Genomic DNA, 21589 nt, shown 5'->3' on the forward strand with positions numbered 1-21589 from the left:
TTAGGATTCCTGCATTACTGTAAACTGTTGCCTTCCGTCCTTGTTCACACTATAGCCACAGCATGTTTAAAGCTTTCGTGCATCAACAAGCTTCTTACGAAATCTCTAAATATTTATCCCCAAAAAACAGAGCAACAAAGGGCCTCCCCAGTTGGTCTCTTTAAACACGAATCAGTAGCTGTAACTCAAAGCTGGGCACCATGGCAGGATCCATACAGCATTAAGGATTCGTTTTGAAGTTTGTGTTTATGCTATTCCGTTTGTTAGCGTGGCGTCCCCGAGTAGGAACATCCTGCTGGGATGATAGGGAAGCATGTGCCTTTACAAGATGGAGTCTAACAGAGACAGAGCTGCTGTAGGATGGACAGACGGCTGCCACAGATGCCTTTTCTTTTTCCAAGTATTATGTTCATATGTACTCTGGAGTGTTGAAGCTGTCCATATTTGTGAAATGACCCTCGAGTTACAATCATTTATGTCCTGCTGTGAAATGGACTCGGGTGTATAGGATTGTGTCTGGTTGAAGAGATTCTGCTAACAAAGAGCTGCCTGGTTTTAATGGCTTTCATTTGAATTTCTGTTTCTTTCGTTGGAAAGCGTTGACATTTCCAGGGAAGTCCAAGAGCCATTATCGCTGACTAACCTTTGAAAAGAAGAGGGATGTCTCTTTCCTGACGAGACAAAGCTCCGGAAGAAAAGGGTCAATTTGAGAAATGATTTTCTCAAGTTTGAAGCTAAAACAGCTAAACAACTTCACAAAAGAGGACAAAAAAATCAGTGAGTGTTTTGGAACCCATTAATCTTAATAGGGAAATGTTTAATTCATGACTTCATGGAGATGTTAATTATTATACTGTTCAATCACCGCAAAAGGATCAAATTTTTAACCTCTGATTGGGCCTTTAACGTCCCCACACTCTAAAAATATGTTTTTAGCTACATGCTTTAAGCAGACCAGTTTAAGAGGACTTTTAGCTCTGCAATAAGAATTTTAAATAACAGGTAAAATATATGCCCTCCTGTGCAAACAAATGTGTTTTGGGATCATTATCTGCAAATAACTGTAATTTCTAAGCATTAAACTCAGTTTCCTGTCATCCAGCCCCCCACTTACTGATGCAATGAGTGTAGTTAGTTTCTGGATCCATAACCACCACTGCTGAAACACAGATGGCTAAATGAGGGGTACTGTGGCCTCTGAAGGAGCTGCAAGGTTAAACAAACTAGGAAAAAGGAAAACAAAACCTTCAGGAACACACTTATTGCTCCCCTTGTTAAATGGATCCCTATGCAAAAAAAGCATATGAGATTCAGAATTGGCTTAGAGTAGAGGTAAGCAGATACAACAGCATCGGCTGATATGTGCATGCCTTTGGTGATCACTGAGTGCATTCAGCAACCATTCAGACTCATTTTTATTATCTAAATGAAGGGGGAAAAAGCATTGGCCCAAAAGTCAACAGATCGACTGGATTGAAAACCAAAATAATCACGATCACCATCTGCCTTAAAAAAATAGTATCCATCAATCTCTTGCCAATACACTCTTGCCAATTAACTGAGAACTATAATAATAATTGCCTGTGTATAAACATGACTTAACACGTTACAGACTCCTAACCACATGTCAAAATTGGAAAATTAATAAAATATTCTGTTTAGTACAGAATATGTGTATACATATCCTGATAAATCCAGAAAGTATGGGAAGTGATTCCCTATATAAGTGCTGTAGACTGTTTAAAAGAGGTCAAAAAGTTGCTGTGATACTGCTCAGTTTTGTCTAAACATTTATGAGATTGCTGAATGTTTTTTGTTTTTCAGTTCTATTTGGAAGAGAGGGAGACTGCCGCACTGAACAAGCTCAGAACCTTGAAGCAAGCTCTCCACTTACTATAATAGATAACAGATGATATGATTTTAAAAAAAGAAATAAAACAGACGACAATGTAATATTAACCTGGGTTAAGTTCAGTTTAGTATCAGTTCAATTCACTTTATTTATATACTGTCACAACTTTAATACTGATAACTGGCTTGATTGCTAATTTCATTCACCTGTCCAACCCTGTCTGGTTTCTAACCACTGCTCATCTGATCCACCTGCTCCTGCCTCTATTTAAGGTGCTTGTATCCAGACATCTGTGGCAGAATATCTTGTTCACTCTAGCCAGTGGTGAGAGTGTTTTTAGAGTTCCTTGGTGTTTCTGATTGCCTGATCCTGACCTCTTTTGCTTATCAACCACTGAGCCTGCCAGTTCCCGTCTTAACGTTTTGCCTGACCTGTATTCGGACTCCTGGACCTCTGAGCCTGCCTGTTCCTGTTCTGATCTATATGGAGACATGGCTTCATACTCCTGATTGAACACTCTGGGCAGCGTCTGCCCCATCTTGTTGGCAGCTAATCTACTCGATCCTTCCTTCTCTGGACACGGACTGAACGGACTGAAACCAGGTTAGTGACTTACACGTTCATAATCATCCTCCATCAGATTATCGTGGTCACTAACCTGTGTTTCTCTCCTGCAGAGATCCTGCGTTAGACAATCTAGCTGCTGCTACTGCAGAACTGCAGATATGTGTTTTAAATAAATGCTTTTGAGTAATTTCACTATCTGTCTTGCCTTAAATACTGGGTACTCTGCTCATAGTCAGCGAGTCACGACATATAGCACCAATTCACAAGTATTGTCAGCTTATTACAAAGAAAATACTAACAAATCATAAAGACAGGTTGGTTCAAAAGTTTTGTAACCCAGCTGATTTTATGGAGTCAATGACTTGGCTGGATTCGCTCATCCAGCAGAACTAAGCTCAGCTTTCTGACAAGATCACTCACCCAGGCCACCTGTGGGTTCAAGGAGACAAAAGTAGACACACAAAAGGAATATAGAAGCAGTGATCCGCAATCGATTTCTATTAGTGTTGCACCGATAACGATACCAGTATAGGACGGGGCCCCGATATTGCCCTAAAATGGTGGTATCGGTATCGGCGAGTACCAACAAATAGGGTGCAGATACCATTTTGAGAGCTATAAGTTTATTCAACTATTGTCACCCACTCCTGGTAGGCAATAAAAAGTTCTACTGGATTCACTTTGTATTAGATTTTTTCCTGCTTCACAAAGGTAGGCAGCAGCTTGACAAAGCCTTGATGGCAATTATTTTACATTATTATGGTATCGGTATCGGCCGATACTGCACAGCCAGGTATCGGGTATCGGTATCGGGGCCAAAAAATGGCATTGGCGCAACACTAATTGCTACATTACATAAGAGTAAAATTAACTCAATAGGTGGCTTTGTATAGGAATGAAACAATTAAGCATAAATGCTCTGGGCCAGTTTTCACCCCAAAAAAGATGAATCATTCACAGTAAAAAATGCGCCCATAGATATGTCGAGGAGAGAAACAAAACTAAAATGGAAACAGACTCTTCTTAATGATGTATAATGTAAGTAATGGATAGTAGCAGCCCAGCTGATTCCTCCATCTTGGATAGTCTCACAGCAAAACAGAATCCATGGCCAGATAAAGCTACTATAACACAAAAAAGGGAAGAGAGCATAAAGATAGAAGTTGAAGTAACAATAAAATACAGAACTGAAGAGTAGAGGTAGAATGAAGGAGAGTGATGAAAAGTCATTACTATGTCCTCCAGCAGCCTAAGCCTATAGCAGCATTGCCATAGTGATAGCTCAAGTTAACCTGAGCCACTCTATCTATAAGCTTTATGAAGAAATACAAATTTCCATTTGGAACAATGACATGGACATTTCCATTCTTTCAGCTCAGAGCCACAAGTGTTTCATTAGTTCTGCGTCACACTTCATATGTCAAAACAATGAACAAGAGCCTTGTTTTTGATTCATGCTTTTCTCTATGCGCCCAATAGCAAAAAAAAAAAAAAGTCCCTGCCCTGCCCCCGTGGTGAATCTGATCTTGAACCACCACTGACTTATGACCAGTTTTGATGCTTATAGTGAAGTCCACTGTTAGGTTTGCATTGGAACCTGTGCCCCGTGCATATCTAAAAGAGAACTTTTTCGCTCATAGATGTTTAATTGACAATCAGTAATAGAAGTTTGATTGGCTTTTGGCATCAGTGGGATGTGCTTTATACATACATACACATGCAAACACACATAGAACTCACTGCCACGAGTATGAAAAGGATTCCATCACATCCACGAAATTACTGGTGAGATCAGGCTGAAACTTTTCTGCTGCACAATGAGAGGTCATTAGGAAAGGTGTTTACCAGAATCCCGGCAAAGATAGAGGAGGGAAAAAAGTGCTGACTTTTTAGAATCAATCAGTGCCAAGGTATAAAACTGTGCCAAGGCAAGCACATGGACAATGGCTGTCTCTCCATGTGTACCAGCAGCCTCCTGCAGAAGCAAGTTGTCGGCTCTGTGGTGACAGGTGGGAAGCCTATGCTGCTGCCATCCTCATCGTCGGCTTTGGACCAGGTGCACAACAGCTGTTTGCACTCTGCGAAAACAAATGCACTAACATCCCCCAGTGCAAGTCAATCCTCTCAGTTTTTGCAAGATATTCTCTGCCTCAAGGCCAGCCAATTTACACACACATTGCACTTTTTCACACAAACCTATTAAATGACAATAACTGTCCACTGTATTTAGTTAATGGGTCAGTGAACAGAGATGTAATTTCCCATCATCGCGGCTGCTCTGGTCATTGGATGAGGTGACATTTCATTCATAATGTAAGAAATCCTGAGGATGTGCCAAAGACCATGCTGAAGACGGTTCTTCTGATCCTTCGGTGGAGCTGAGGCTTGCGTCTCTTAATCTGTCTCCAGAAAAGATCAGGATCATATTCCACTCAATACCAACACCAGCAATCATCTATGATCAAACAAAGAGAAGGTCTGATCCACTGTATTATTATTTTAGCAGTGAATAAAGAGAGTACATGGAGGGAGTGTATTTTCCGCCATCTTGTGCATCCTTTTAATTCTAAACCCTCACATTTCTGCAACTTACCAACACACACTTACTGTACATATGGCTACTGCTTTAATTGAAAATACTAAATTATTGCACTTAACATCTGCTCGAAGTGCAAGATAATCCATCATCCCTTCCATTCTGCATAATCTGTAGGCCACTGCCATAACCGCTCAGCTGACGTGAGGAAATTTATAACTCAAATATCTCTGCAGAGGTCGCAAACCTGGAATCCAGATGACCTTATTCCTTAATCTGGAGGACATATTCTCCCAGAATACAAAGCAACAAGCTGTGGTGAAGGGAGGAATTGTTGTTAGATATATGAGTTGAGTTTGAGCCCAGCTGTGCGCCTGTACAATAATATAATTGGCCTGTGGATGTGCACTGAGTTTAACAGGCAGCGTGGCTGTGGGATATATTGCCTCATTATGAAGAGCAGAGCGTATGTGAAAAGCTGAGGTGCTGTTTCTTGTTCTCTGAATATATGTTTCTGTTTCTTAGGTGTGTTGCAGAAGAACAAATGTTGATCATTACGGCGTAATAACAGCTTACGGGAACCCAGCTACTAGCAGAAGCCACGTTAATCCGACAGAAAGCTCTGTTTACTGTTTTTGCTGCAAGTTTTAAATCTGCCGTCAGCGAAAAAACAGAGGTAGAACATATTTTAACACATTTAGCTTGTGACGCAGAGCTCCATCATGCGGGAAAATACACAGATAATTACTCCAGGATTGTGAGATTCAGTTGGTTTTAGATGTTTTGAACCAATTTTGTATTCATGTCAGCATCATTTAACAGAACTCAGTTAACCCCCCTTTTAGATAAAATACGACTCCACCTTATTTATTCAGTGCCTGAGCCAAACCAATAACCACCACAGTTTATGATGTAAACAAAGCGTCCTAAAAACTAATGTGGTAAATACCCACGGCATCAGCACAACAAGCGTTGTTTAAAGAGCTACAAAAGATCTGAACTTGGACTTTTTTACTTGTGGGAATCTAGTATTTGCTATTTTAAGAACTGTTTTTGGTTGTTAGCGAGATAAAGGGGACAGTAGATGAGTTATCCCAGCAGTTGAAATTACAATGTGCATATTTTGCCCAAACAAAAACCGTGACACTTTTAGAGCCTTTAAAAAATAGAGATGACTTAATCTGTCAGGATTGGAAGTCTCATGATAAAGTGATCATGCTGATACCTGTTATTTGTTTTTGCTTTGTAAATACAGGAGACGATGGTGGTAAAACTTCAGTGCAGGCTTTCAATGATGATTCAAAAAATGAGGGCATTGACTAAAGATCCACTGCAGTAAAGAAAGAAAGTATTGGCAAACTACACAATGAGCCTTAAAAAAGGTCTTCGACAGTAATTAAAACGATGTACACATATATCTTACATTCTCGGCTTCAAAATGGTTCAGTTTCATTGAGTTAAAAGGTAAATCCATGCTTAAAGGCATTTTTAAACATTTTATATAAAAAAGCACCTGTTATGCTTTATGTCCTTCTTACATCTATTCACACAGACATTCGTGCAGAAAGTTTTATAATGCTGACAAGCAAACCTTTAACTTTCTAACTTATTTTTATAAAGGTTATCATTCTAATTGCTGTGTTTTAGGGAGAATGTCCTTTAAAAAAAGCACATCAGTGTGACAGGTAGACGGGGATCTTCTCTCTGCAACGATACAGCGGGTTAACATGAAGTCAAAAAAACAACACAAAGCTGTGAGGCTCGGCTCTACGGTGTCTTTCATCACCGTCAATACGGATGCAGCAAAAGGCTTTATTCTGAGTCCCTTCATGTATGCTCTCTATATAAATGACTTCCTCAGCCCATCTCCCATCATTAGGTCCTTCAGATATTCAGATGACTCTGCTATTGTTGCTCTGATCGTGTTTTCTGTTACACACTATGAAGATCCTGTTGCCCACTTTGCATGGCGACGGAAAAACTATTATCTTCTCCTCAATGTCACTAGAATTAATGAATTTAAATATCACAAAAAATAGCACACACCTCTATCTCCTATACATGTATATATATGTATATATACCCAGCTGTTTAAAAAGCTGTAAACAAATGGCGGATCATCGCTGTTTTTAACAAACTTGAGATGGATCTAGATGAAGCCAAATCTATGGAGCTCAACTAACCCTCCAAGTCTTTGCACTGAGCACTGGATCCCTCCCCTGTTCACTTCCTGCTGTTCACACTGGAATGTCTGCAAATCCATGAAAACAAGAGCAAGACCTGATCATAATGGTTAAATTGGCAGACATGCAGCAGCAGTGGGACTGACCAGCTGTGTTAAATCAATCTACAGGAAAGAGGGCCGGTGTAGAAACAGCTATCTGGTTCTAATTCCACACACAGAATGTCCACATTTTTGGAGTCAGAGACTACATTAAAAATCTGCCTTAAATCGTATTTATTTCATTTAAACTTACATGCATTAGTTTGAAAATGATTTTTACTGCAATTTAAACTAAATATAATGTTTTGAAACTGGATTAGTTTGCTTTTATTTATCTCTTTGTCTTTTTTCTTCTTTTAGTTCTGTCATTCTATTTCAATAAAGTTTATGGATTGACTTTATGGCAGCAAAGCATAAAAGAGGTTTGTTTCTTAAGTATCTGCTCATATATTCTGAAATCAGTGGTAAAGTTTGATGATTGGTTTTCCTGTCCAGCTGCAGGAAAACTGCCCTAAAACTATGACATGTCCACCTCTATGCTACAATTGACCCAAAAAATTAATTCTAGACTTATTTGCAGAAAAAAAAATACAACTAAGAACAGTGATCAAGAATTATTCCTCTCCATCTGTGTTCACTCTGAGTCTGGCCTTTACTTTTCTTATAGAGGAAAGTTTTCTCTTCATGCACATCAAATGGAAGTCAAACCTGCTTGACACTTTCTAAAATAAAGGGAAAAACTTCTGATTTTAATGGTTTGGAAAACTATTTTAGCATCTTGCGGTCCTTTTATAGGGTACATTTGCTTAAACAACCAGGTCATTTGTATGTGTGATATGGGAGCAGGAGCTAAACCAAACAGATGCTACCTGCTATCACACAAAAAGTACTCAGGAGTGAAAAAAAGATACTAAAATTGCTCCCCAAGTATATAGTAATTTCTGGCTCATAAAAAAAAAATCCATTATGTAATCAGACAGAATTGTGTGCAAATCCTGGTATTCCAAATTATAAATTGAAATAAAAAACACGATAAAGATGACATGATTGCTGAATAACTACTTTGAGCAAAAGAAACATTTTTCAAAAACATTTTTCTCAACATTAACTAATAAAACCAATCTTCAGTCTAGAACTGTGCAGAATATAATTTGCAGCCTGAGCAATAAAAAAATTCTGGCTACAATATCTACTATTTAAAATATTTTCACCTGACCTAATACTGTAGTTCAAGGTAAACTCAGTGGGTAGAGTAACCAAGGTTATTACTTAAAAGCTATATTGGAGGATGTTCTTTTTCCAGGTGGATCATCAAAATAAGTGGTCCTCCTAATTGTCAATCATCCTGGTGATATGTTTACGTAAGGCCGTCCTACGTGCTCGTTCCCATTTTAACTTACCGGTGGTGAAGCTGACATATTGGAAAAATTGCAAATCTTATTTTGGAAAGTAAGCTTGTATGAGCGAACAGCACTTTTTAAATAGAACGTGCACGAGGAGAAATGGGCTTGTGCATGCTCTAGCACATTTTCCCTCTAGGGCAGAGGTGGGCAATTCGAGTTCCTGAGGGCCGCTATCCTGCAACTTTTAGATGTGGTTTAACACACCTGAATCAAGTAATGAAATGATTAGGAGGACTCTAGAGGAACTGAATGCATACTGAGAAGGTAACTCAGCCATTTGATTCAGGTGTGTTGGAACAAGGATGGATCTAAAAGTTGCAGGATAACAACCTCCAGGAACTGGAATTGCCCACCCAGCTAAAGGGAGCGGGTCGAGGGATGTGCATGTGCATTTTTGTTTTAAAGTTGTGGTAAAGCAGGTCCTTTCAAAAATTTGTGAGACTCCTCCATTATACCTTTAAGTAAAAGTAAAAAGTACAGTCAAGCAAAACAAAAAATTTCTAAAATCCTAAAATTACATTTTCTTGCTAAAGTAATTCAAGTGAATGTGACTGACTATTCTAGTTTGTAAATGCTCTAAAATAAATTTCAATATTAAAAATAGGTTATTTATAAACTCTTCCGTTTTCTGACATTTTAATCAACCTTATTTCACTTCTTTAATCCATAGAAATATTGTCAGTGTTTTACAATAAAACCTGTAAGTCCTGGATTTAGCGTCTACTTGTCTAATAATAAGAAGAGATCCCCTCAGACAGATTAGCAGCTGTTTGCATGAGAATGTAAATTATATAAAATATTACGACAGAGGCACAAAGAAAACATGGTTAGTCCAGGAGGTGGGCCTGGAGGCACACCATGTCATCACTGAACATCAAAACATTATCTTTATCAGGGAAAATAAGTATGCTATGTTTGATATATCAAATAGGAGTATTTCCGGGGCATTAAGCAGTCAAATAAGAGTCTCTGTAATGACCAAGGAGCTGATGTGTTCATAATTCACTTGTCATGAAAGTCTTAAACCAGCGGGGGGCGCTGTTCAGTGAGTAAAGGGAAGATACAACAGTGACGGCTCAACAAACTCATCAGTGCACTTTTTGATTCTCCCTAAAGCCAAGTCACAAGCTGAAGGAGAATACAGCAACTGTTCATGGGGCTTTCTGAGTTCTGATCCATTTAACTGCTAACAACACAATCAGCTGATCAGAAAATGTCCTAGATCTTTATTTTTATTTCCTTGTCCTAAAACTACACAAATAACTGGGATACCTTTTTAGCAATTTTATCTAAAACCAAAGGAACTTAATCCCATCTCATGACTTCCAGCCATCATCTGTACAGCTACTTAAAGGGAAGACCTGCTGCTCACAATGGGAACATAATGGAAACTCCCTGTTGTTGAACTTTCTGGATCACTGAGAATCTATTTATACTTCTTTCCCTAGCTGTGTTTTTATTGGATCCCAAACAGTCATTTTCCATAATAACATGAAAACTTGTTAAAACTGACATTAACATCATATTTCTGTTTTTTTTATTCATAAGGTAGCTTTAAGATTTATGTTATAGCAGATTATTGGCACACTGGTTGACTTTTATTTTCCCTTTTTTATAAAAATGAGGAGACAAGAATGGTGAATAATAATAATAAATGTTTTAATTTAACCAGGAAAGTCCCATTTAGATCAGCGATCTCCTTTTCCAAGACAGTAACACATATCTCAGTAGTTCAGTATATTATAGACAATTTCATGACAAGTTCATAAGCCTATTTAAAAACATATCCAAACCTTTGAGCAAGGGTTTAAATTGATTTAATGAAACAAGTTCCTTTAACCTCCAGGACCTTTCATAAATTGAGGCATGTGGGCGCAGAATACAGAAATGCCACCTTACCAGCTCCATTTATACTAATATAAAAATACCAAACTATTCTCATCTCTCAAAGTTTCCATGCAACGTCTGCTTTGACTTGAAATTTTCTCATTCTAATTTTCTCTTATCTAAAAAACAATCTAAAAAAACTCATGGATTCTGTGATGGTGAGATTACCAGCTCCCGCTGCAGCTAAGCAGACTCAAACCATGACACTTCCACCCCCATGTTTCACATCTGGTTTGAGGTTTCTTTGGTCTATTTACGTCTTCTGTTTCTGTGTTTAAATAAATCAATTTAGACTCATCTGTCTGAAGAAGTTCAGTTCAGAAGTTCTGGTCTTTGTTTACATTCTCTCTTGGAAACTGCAATTGGACAAACCTTGTTCAGGTTGCCTGGACTTTATTTTACTTTCACAGTAGTCATGTAGATGGTTTTCTGTGCAGTGAAACTGCTGATTTGATTTGCTGAGATCTGTTTAAATGCCTTATCACACTCATATTTACAGTCTTCCTTCTAAGGGCCTCAGAAAGCTATGTTTAAAGTTATAGTGGAGGATCTTCTTTTTCCAGGTGGATCATCTAAATAAGTGGTCCTCCATAAATGTCAATCATTCTGGTGATATGTTTACATAATGCCGTCCTAAGAGCTCAATCCCATTTTCACTTACCGCTGGTGAGTCTGACATAGTGGAAAAATTGCAAATCTTCTTTTGGAAAGTAAGCTTATATGAGGGATGCAAACAGCAACTTTTAAACAAAGCGTTCACGAGGAGAAATGGGCTCATGCATGCTCCTGCATGCGCTTAATAGGCATTCTCTAACGGGAGCGGGTACAGGGTTGTGCATGTGCATTTTTTTTTTTAGTGGAGAGGGCAGGTCTTTTCAAAATTTCGCGAAAATCCTCCATTATACCTTTAATCTCACCATGTGGTTCACATTTAATTTCACAGTTGGGAGTGCACCAACCTAAATATCTAAAGCTGTTAGGTTTATTTGCTATCATTCATGTATGTGCTTGTTTAACCCTAACAATACCTGCCTGTTACGTGTTAAGGCTAATATTCTAAATAGGACAGTTCTTCTGTCAGGACAGAAAGTTATCATCTTCATTATATCAATAATTTCTCTCACTGTGCATTCGGACTGTCCTTGATCTAGAACACTGTATTATTTTGATATAGCTGGACACAATAAAGTCTCCTCATGAACAAGCGTGTATGATGTAATGATGTAAGACTATGTGTATAAAATGCCTCTTTAACTGTTAATCTGGGCCGACTTTCTGAAGAACCGAGCCCGGTGGTAAGCTCTGCCATATGTAACCTGGGCCATTTGTCTGGTCTGAGTACGATTACACCTTCCGTCCAAATCTGTTGTCATGTCTCATAGTAATTTAATACATAAACCTTATAAAGAGCTGATTTAAATTGTTTGTTCCGAGTGATTTCTTCTAAGGAAAGAATAGAGAAAGAAAGAGAGAAGGGAGAGAAACACAGAGCTTTCTTTTACAAGGTTTAATGATTCCTTCAAAATGCTGAGTAATCATGTTCTAATCATGAGCATTTGATTTGATATAGCTTTGTGATTGGGTCTGCTTTGGCTGGGAATAAATGTGGGCGTGTCTTAATGTAATACAACCAGGAATGGATTTTATTCCACTTTACAAAATGTTTTAAAAGGTCTCTCCTGTTATTTTATTGATGTAATTATACTACCTAGAGCACCTTTTGTTCAGAAAGGGGTGTTAAATATGTATATGTTTAAATATAATTTAGTTCATGCAGAATGTCCCATACCCAGACACTCAAGGGGTTTATTTTGCATAAAAAGTCCTCAGTATTACTATATAAAAGGCATAAATAATGGAGGTAAAGGGTGTTGAGATTAATTGATGCAGCAATGAAATAGTGATTGCAGAATCTTCATTTGAGACTAGATAAGATCCCAATTACTAAGATTAGTATTATTTTATGCAAGTCAATCTCACTTCAAAATGTTTTTAATATTAGCAGTAGGTTGAATTTTAATCAGACGTAGAGCACATTTAACCTAAATGTCAAGGAACCCAGGGGCGGAGCTAGATGGGGGGCCATGGCCACCCTTAGCCTATCATTGGCCACCCGTACCATTTTTTTCACTGAAATACAGACGGCGGCAGCAGTAATACTCTCAAGTGGAATATTCAAAACATTTTAATTTTTCCTAAATAACATTTACTTGACAACAAAAACCCTGTGGTTAATTGTGCACATCAATATACTAACATTAAAGATGATAAATACAGAATTCATGCTCTTTTCAGAACTAGATTTTGTGTTATATGGGGTAAAGAGAAAATGATCTCTCTCTGCAAGTCATATAGGAATATCCAGTGAAATCATAGATAACTATTTTAATAGAGACGTATTAAATAATCAATTTATGTAGATATTAGTACTTGTAAATATTATTGTTTTTGCAGAATTATTATTGATCAAAGTAACTAATAACAAAGCAAAATATTTACGCCCCAGAACTCAAACCTGAAAGAATTGTATCCACTGTACCTTTTATCTAGGAAGATGTTTAAATATATGTATCTATTTTTTAGCAGAGGGAGTAGGAAAGGATATTTTGTCTTTATTTAGAAATATGGATGTTGTGCTCATTCATTTTCCTGTTGGAACAGTGTAGATCAGAGGTCTTCAACAGGGGGTCTGCGACCCCTAGGGGGTCCACGGAGGTACTGCATGGGGGTCGTGAAACTTTTGGTTGATTAGTCTTTTTTTTATATTCCCCCCTGCAATTTTTTCCACTAATTGAAATGTCTTTAAATACACATTAACATGAATTCAACACACTGTAGTAAACAGATAAATGGAGGCAGAAGATGTCTTTCAGTCATTAATGCACACATTCATCGACACACAGGAGCTCTTTCAAGCTGGGCACCATTTCATTCACAACACCTGTCCCATCAATCAGGAATCAGAAATACTTTAATAATCCCAGGGTGAAATTACTCCATCTTTAATAGAGTGACTATAGAACCACTTTGATATAACACAATTTCATACAATATATATAGTTAGTGGGTTTCTCGCTCCATCTCGCCATCAGTTTGGGGGTCCTTGGCCTGGTGTAGATTGACCCTGAGGTTATGGCTCCTATCAACCTTTGGCCCCCCCTCAGTCTACATTGGTTATTGCCTGGTCACCCTTGCGAAGATTTTCTGGCTACGCCCCTGCAGGAACCATTTTCAGAAATGCTTATTGGTTTTTAATTTCATGACCCATTTCATGATATCATTTACATTGTGTTAGAAATAAACAAAACTTTAAAACATTTGCAGTGACGCCTCACCTTAAAAGCAAAAGCAAAAGAAAGCTGATTGCTGTTCAAAGGTTGGTAATATGGTGAAGTCACCCAGCAGGCTCAGGTTTATGGAGGACCAACTTTGCCATATTTAATAAAAAAATACAGATATGAATAAATGAAACAGAAAAGAGAACTTTTAACTTAATATTCTGAGCTCTGTGAGTTAAAAAGATGGGCCACCAACCAATGGGCAGGAGTTGACCCTTTAAGACACAGCCTTCCTCATTTGCATAACGAGGCAGAAATGCAGACAGAAAAGTAAAAACGACAGGCAGAAATAACTAGCATGGAAGAGATAAATGCGGTAAAAAATACAAAGGAAGAATAGACAAATATATTGTCACATGCAAAAAAATAAATACTTAAAAATAAGTAATATATAAATAAAGTTGAAGATTATAAGGGACAAAAAAGAAATAATTATTACAAAGGCAAATAGATAAAGAAGCTAATTAAAAGAGATTCATACATTTCTGCCTCACTGTATAATTTATTTTCTACCTACATTTATTAGTTTATTGTATTTTCGGTGCAATTAATTATATGCTTATTTATTTATTGAGCATTTATTTATTTATGTATTTATTTTTCAATATGGCAGTTTTTCCTACATATAGGTTGGGTTGTTTTCCTGCTGTCTGTCTGCAGTCCCACACCAGATTTTAGTTCCTCCCTGCGCTCCTAGGCAGTGAGGAGGATCCCTGCTTCAGTCGCGCTCCGCGCCCTGTTTTCCGGGGAGCCGCAGATCCAGCCCTTCAGTGCGCCGCTCACTACGTCCCGTCCCTGAGCAGTGAACTGCCCACCGCACACATTTCTCCTCTCCTCTGCTCGGATCTTATCTTTACTCCACCGGAGCTCTTTCTTCTCCTTGTTGTTTTGTGTTCCTGGCATTGGAGTCCAGCGATCCGTTCCGTGCGTAATAGCGCGCGTTATAACCATTGCGAGGCTGCGCCTCCGCCAGCAATGGATTGATCTCAATGTTTTTTCTTTTTCTCTTTCTTTTTTTTTTTTTTTTTTACGACCTGTGCTCCGACCAAGTTGAGAAAAGAGTCTCTAACCTGCGGCTCTCTCCTTCCAGCTGCATGTTTCACCAGAGGACCTCTGAAACCACCTGGATCTGGATGTTTTTGCACATTTTAGGACTTTGAACTTTTTTTTTTTTTTTAAACCCTCCATGGTGCATTTGCCGGAGGTTTGCCTGGGATTCTAAGGATATATATTTTATTTTAGGGGGAAGCTTTTGAACATCATCATCATCTCCGTGGTTCCTGAAGCCTGCAGAGATTTGTTGGTGAAAAGTGATGGCCGAGCGGGGAGCCGTGCCGCTCCTCTCTCTCCTCTGTCTCACCTTTCTCTTCACGCAGACCACCGCGGCAAAGCATGTCGATAAAGGTAAAGCCATCCCTGAGCTGCTTTGCTTTCTTCCTCCACGCATAGGTGGATCGCGGCTTTGGCTCTGAAACCAAACTCTTACGCATGGAAAGGAAAGGAAAGGAAAGGAAAGGTTCTCTGAAAATGAGCCATGTTGGAGGCGCTCTCTGAGCTGCGCTTAGGTCAGCCGCCCATTAACTTTGAAAGTAGGCTACTTCTCCACAGCCAGATCAGCTCAACATGCTGCCAACCAACCCCTTACCTCCTTTTGTCTCCTTCTACCAGGGCTGAAACATGCAGACATGCGGTGTAGCCGCTTCCCCTCCAACACTGTCGCTCCTAAAACACATCTGTAGGTGTTTATTTATTTATTTGTGAAAAATGTCTGCATGTATCTGTGATGCTTTCTGCCAAATAAGCAATCATGCACTGATCTGCCTTTTCCTGACCAATAACTATTTTAGATTATCTTGGTGTGATGTGCTATTTTTTATTTTTTTTTATTTGGCTCATTTTCTTTCATCTAAATGCTTATAAATGGATATATGAAAGAAAAAAATCAGTTGCGGGTTATTTGGTTTAGTGGTTTGGGATCTAGCAGAGTAGGAGATAATTATATGATTAGAACCATTTCAGCATCAAAGCATATTTTCCTTTCTTTCTCAATTCCTTAAATACATCCAAACAGGGGTGGTTCTATGCCAGATTTACCAGGGGGACCAGGGTGGGACTAGTGCTGTTTTATGGAAGCATCAAGCAAAAGCGTTAAGCAAAAATAGGGAAAAGGTTAATCTTTTGACGTATTAAGTGAATTAAAAGAGTCATTTGCAGCTCTAGAAACCTGAAGCTAAAAGTACAACTATATATAAAACTGTAAAAAAAAAAAAAAAAAAATGAAATTTGTTCAGACCTATCAGTTGCAGTTTCGGTTCGAGAGCATATTTTCAAATATTTAACTTTAATTCATTTTGTATTATGTCTTTAACACAGGGCCAGTTCAACAGGAGCACTGGCCCTGGTCGGGCCCCTGTCTAGAACTGCCAGTGGAGCAAAACAAAGACTTCTCACCATTCTTAGTCTGCATGTGTTTTAAAACTTGATACTGATGCAATGTTTTTTAGATTTTAGTAAACCTCTGGTAAAGATTAAAGTTTTGATGAATGGATCAGTCCTCTAAGGGAACCTGGATATCGATTATATAAAGTCTAATAAAAAAACTTCTGGCTTATTAATCCAAATAGTTGAAGTTCTTTTTATTTTATTCGTAATTGATCAAGTTGAATATAGCAGATTAGAACTGATTGACACATTTCTAAAGCAAATATTCATTAGTGATACCTGTGAGCTAATCATTGCACATCATCAGTCCAACAGAGAACTCATTACTCCGGCATCAATACATGCTTAGAGGATAGATAATCAGGAGGAAAGTTTTTAGCTTCTTCCTTATTTTCTAAAGTTACGAGCAGTCGAGTTGTTGGCGTGAAAGTAAAGATGTGTTTCTGCAGCATTTTGGGAAGCCTCTAGATTAAAGGGACACTCATGATTACCCAGCAGTTCTTAAAGCATGCAGAAACGTTGACATGATTTCACCCAATGTGCACAGATCAGGCTTCTCCTAATACCGATTTTCAGCATCATGTAGTTCTGACCTGCTTTTAGCCCATTAAGAGCGAATCAGAGGAAAATTAGCTGATTATAATCTTTTTGTTTTTTTGGTCATATCATTAATTTATCTCAAAGCTTGAAGGCACAGTGAAGCTCAACAGCATGCCATCAGGAAAAGTTGAACATTTCCGACTGTTGTGCAACATGCCCCACTTTCTCTCCCTTAATTCTTGTGATATGCAAAATAGCTCATGTGTCGTAGTGAGAAGAAGTCGTCTCTGAAAGCATCTTCTGTTGTTTGAAAGGATGAATAAACGGAAAGTGATGGGCCTGTGCTAGCTGTTGGACACGCTTGCATGTGGAGGCTGATGAAAAACCCTCTGCTAAATGAAAATCGCTCTGCAGCAGTGGAAGAGAAGGAAGAGAAAAAGAGAGAGAGAGGAGGGAAAAAGACGGGAAAAAAAGCCCCTCCTTTGCTTTGGTGGAGTTTAGTACAAAAGAGAGATGGGGGTAGGGTTGAAACAGGCTGACTGTCTGGAAAGTAATAAAACCAGGAGATTAAGGGGTCCGGGGAGTTCCTCTGGGAGCTTTGATTGATTCCAGAGAATTGGGCCGGGACCCACACGCAGAGAGTCTCATGTTACTAATTGTGGGGTCCCCCCCCCCCCCCCCCCCCCCTTCCGCTCCGCTCTTCTGAAAGTTTCTGTCTATTTAAAACTCATTTTTTGAGGTCCTGACTGAGGCCTGAACTTATCTCTGTCAAAGTTGGCAGATCTGTGGCTCAAACTTGAAAAGTTTAACCTTCTCTTCAGTTTAAGACCCAGTTTTTTATCCTCTTCTCTGATATAAGCCACCAAATCTGAGCCAACCTGCTGCTCTTTTCCCTCCTCTGCAGCTTTGGAGGAGTTGTTTGGATTTTTTGAAAGCTTTAATAAGTTAGGCTTTTGTAAACAAGCCCCAGTCAGAAGAGTATAAAATCCATTTAGACACTATCTTATCTCCGTAGGCCTCCTGGGAGGGAGTTGTGTGCTGATTGTCTCCCTGTGGACAGTGCAAACAACTTGCTGAAATGTGCAAACATTCGCCAATCCTCCGCACTTACAGTGCTCGCTCTCCCTCTCTGGGATCTTATCCTCACAGACCACCTTGAATGCAACTCTGCAGAGGCTTTCCAAACAACCTCTTGTTTTCTCTGCAGCGTGTAGGGTCTTCCCGGTGGAATTCGCCTCTAAGAACATAATTTAGCACCTTTTGCAGTGTTGTTTGGGAAGCTCTGGTGGTCCTGCATTCCAGCCTTCCAGGAGAAAAGCGGGAAGACTCGTAATCTAATTTGTAACCGTGGCTTATTAAGCTCTTCTTTAACCTCTGACTCCGTTTCTTTTTTAGCTCAAATGGAGGAATCTTTTGCACGTGTTGGTCTCAGCTGTTAGTTGAGGATGGGAGGGGGGCATCATGCAGACTGAGGCAGTCTCTTCTGGGCAGAGGGAGCTGTTTACTGATCATTTATTTATGGCTTCCAATCGCTCATAATGACCCCTGTCCATGAGGGATGGATAATTGTACACTTGGCAAACTGTTCGACTCCTCTGCCTCACTAATGAAGCTACCCCTTTTGGATTTGGTGCAGCTTGTGCTAAACTGGGCGAGGGGGGGTTCTTTTGGTTGATGCTCTGTTTCCATAGCAAGGTGAAGCCCTAGCCTTATTTTGCTTTTCTAAATCTAGATTAGTGGAGGCTTAAGGGAAAGCAGTTACTGAGGCAGTTTGGGGCAAAGTGTCGCCGCAGTTAATCACTCGTAATTGAAAGTGTGAAAGAGGGATCAATATCTGCAGGATAGATGGCTTGACATCTGTCTGTGGGCCGTGTTGGTCCTCATGGGATGGGGGTCAGCTATGTTCTGCTGACAGGGTTCACCTGCCATCTGAACCCTGCAGGTTACAGTTGAGGCTGCATGCATGGAGTCTTATGATTTGATTTATATTCAGTAAAGAACATCTGATTTCTCTGGTATTAATCTAAGTTGCTGAAAAATAGGACATTTTGTTAGTAGTTTTTCTATTTATAACCATTATTTGTATAGTATAGACCTTTTGGCTGCTCTGCATACATTGTATTGAAGGATTTGGTTGTTTCAAGAAGAGCTTTAGCAGAAGTACGAAACACTTTGTGTTTCTTAGAAGTAGTGATGATTATATAGTCTAACTGCTGGGAGGAAGAACCTGTAAAAGGCTCCAGACTAGGGCCGAGCAATGAATTCCACTTGCAGTAGAATCCCAGTTTAACTAGATTAATATTTTCAATTAAAGAGGCCCTCGGACTTGGTCTCATTAAATTGAACAAAAGTAAGACCCTCACTTTCTCACTCCAGCCCTATAGGTGACAGTAATGTGCTTAAAGTGGGTCTGCCGCCACACAGAGGGGAAAAGATAGTTGCAGGTAGGATCCGGTCATGACCCGATCTGTAATGGAAGCACAATCGGCTCATGAGTGCATGCCATTCATCCAGGTCGCCATAAATAATATAAATACAATATTAAAAGTACTGATTTTTCAATTATTAAATCATCATAAAATTGCTAAACTACATCCTATAAAAACTATTTAACTAATTTTCTTAGAACTGGATGAAAAACATGATACATCACGTTTATCGTCATTTTACTTGACTTTCTTTAGATTATGCACAATATACAATGAAAGTACAAAGAAAGGCAAGTATAAAACTCAAAATGACATTGATATAAAAAAAAAGGCTGCTGGGAATAGGGTAGGATCCAATTTCCGGCACAGATCGGGCACAGATGACTGATAAAAACACACATTTATTGTCTTACTAAATTTATTATTAACCTTTTACACATTGTAGTTTAGTACGCCTATTATAATTTGGGATATTTTCAGTCTTTCTATAAAGCACAATTAAGGGTGACCCGGATGTATTCTGGTTGCGCAACTGAGCTGATGGTACGGATCAGGCTACCGGTTCCAATCGACCTGATCAGTGACATACAGATCAGTTCAATTAGAAGTAGGGATGCACGATATTGGGATTTTGGCCGATATCCGATATGCCGATATTTTAAAACTTATGTAGCCGATAACCGATATCGATACCGATGTTAAAGCTGGACAAAAATAAATAGTCATTGAAAATAGCAGTTTTGTTATCCATTTGTGACACTTTGAAAAATAATATACTCAATTATATTTTCATATGCTGATATCAAATTGATTTTTAAAAACGCGGTATCGATCTATTTTACTTTCAAAATCTCGTGAAATTCCATCGTTCTGTTACAAACTCCCGTGATATTTTGCAAATTCTTGTGAGATTTTGTTAGTAAAATAGATCGATACCGCGTCAATATATCAACATATAAAAATATGGCAAAATTTCGTGAATTTTCGGGGGATTTCGTAGCATAACGATGACATATAGCAATATTTCATTAGTAAAAGAGATTGATATGGTGTTTTTAAATGGCAATATATCAGCATATGAAGATATTGTGATATTTTAATGTATCAATATTTTTTCCCTCGTCTTTAGAAGTTTTAAGTCTGTAAAAAAGAAGTTTTTGAGGAAGAAGTAGTAGTATTTTTTTTAGACTTTAGAAACTCAGAAGCTGATCAAATATCGGGTTAAATATCGGTGGGGTGGCCGATGTCCGATATTCAGTTTTAAGGCCGATACCGATAGGGGGCCGATTATATCGTGCATCCCTAATTAGAAGTGAACATTTCCACCAACAATGGACTCTGGACAAATAAGCTTTCAAGGTCATGAAAACACTGATACCCTGGAGTGAAACAATTTGTTATTTTTCATAAAATGGTAATTTTGGCTGAAAGTAATTTAGATTTTTGGCTAAATCGTTCAGCCCTACTCCTGAGTAGGCTTGTCAATCATACCCAATCACTGTATCCAGATACGGTACTGATTTGACTCGGTACGGATACTAAAAACATGCTGTTTGCATATCTTTGCTTTTGTTCATTTTAAATTCCCGATTGTTTTTTCACATGTGAAGGCTAATATCCCCATTGTATCAAGTACCAAATATTTTTCTGGGTGTCAAAACCCAGTTAGAAATTTTAGCATGGTTTCAACCGTCCTTGTTAGGACCCTCAGGGTGCAGCAGTCTGCTCCAGTCCTGCAGCACTTCCATGCATGGGTTAAGAGACATTGTCCAACAGAGATTTGATTCTGTCTCCTGCCTCCTCTGCTGTGTTCAGCTGCATCCTGGGTCAGAGCAGCCTTCCTAATGAGCTCATCCAAATGCTTCCTCTGCTGAAGATAAACAGCTAATGTTGGTCGTTTTCAATATCTGTATCAGTCCCATAAGTAAATTGATGATTAAATTAATGATTTCTGTCTTGTTGCCGTCTGTCTGTAACAGAAGCAGAGAAGCAGTGGCAGTACTATGATTTTGTTTATTCATTGAATATAACTACAATCAGATATTGATATATTGCCCCCCAAAAAAAATCCAAATTGGTGCTTCCTTATATTGCTAAAAATCATTGTTTCCTTTGCTGAATTTCTACAATGCACCTGCCTTCAGGGTCTGATTGAGTGAAATATGCTCCAGGTGAGGGATTTAAGGACAGGTGTGGTCCATCCAGGTGATACTCAGGGTGTGAAAAGATGACAGATTTCTGTCTGAATAAAAGCGTCTATCCTGTTTTGGACGCTAGTGTCGTGAGCTAGTCCATTAAACTGCCTCTTATGAAAGATAGAAAAGCAACAAGAGACGACGGAAATCTGTTGCTCCTCGACTGAGGCGTCCAT

The 21589-nt window shown here is 38.8% G+C and overlaps 1 protein-coding gene across 13 annotated transcripts in view; it reads left to right on the top strand.

Moving 5' to 3' along the window:
- Positions 1 to 14597: 14597 nt before the first annotated feature.
- neo1a (neogenin 1a) overlaps positions 14598 to 21589 on the top strand; it is a 241761-nt gene continuing 234769 nt past the window's right edge. For 9 of the 13 annotated variants that reach the window (XM_038289794.1, XM_038289806.1, XM_038289795.1 and 6 more), the window contains exon 1: positions 14599 to 15211. In XM_038289794.1, the coding sequence (XP_038145722.1) occupies positions 15121 to 15211 (91 nt within the window). In that variant the 5' untranslated portion in view covers positions 14599 to 15120. Of the gene's footprint in view, positions 15212 to 21589 lie in introns of all 13 variants that reach the window. The other 4 variants (XM_038289805.1, XM_038289807.1, XM_038289801.1 and 1 more) reach the window with 2 other exon arrangements.

Source organism: Cyprinodon tularosa, unplaced genomic scaffold (genome assembly GCF_016077235.1).
Source record: "Cyprinodon tularosa strain WSP-4 unplaced genomic scaffold, ASM1607723v1 ctg272, whole genome shotgun sequence".
NCBI classification, from domain to species: Eukaryota; Metazoa; Chordata; class Actinopteri; order Cyprinodontiformes; family Cyprinodontidae; genus Cyprinodon; species Cyprinodon tularosa.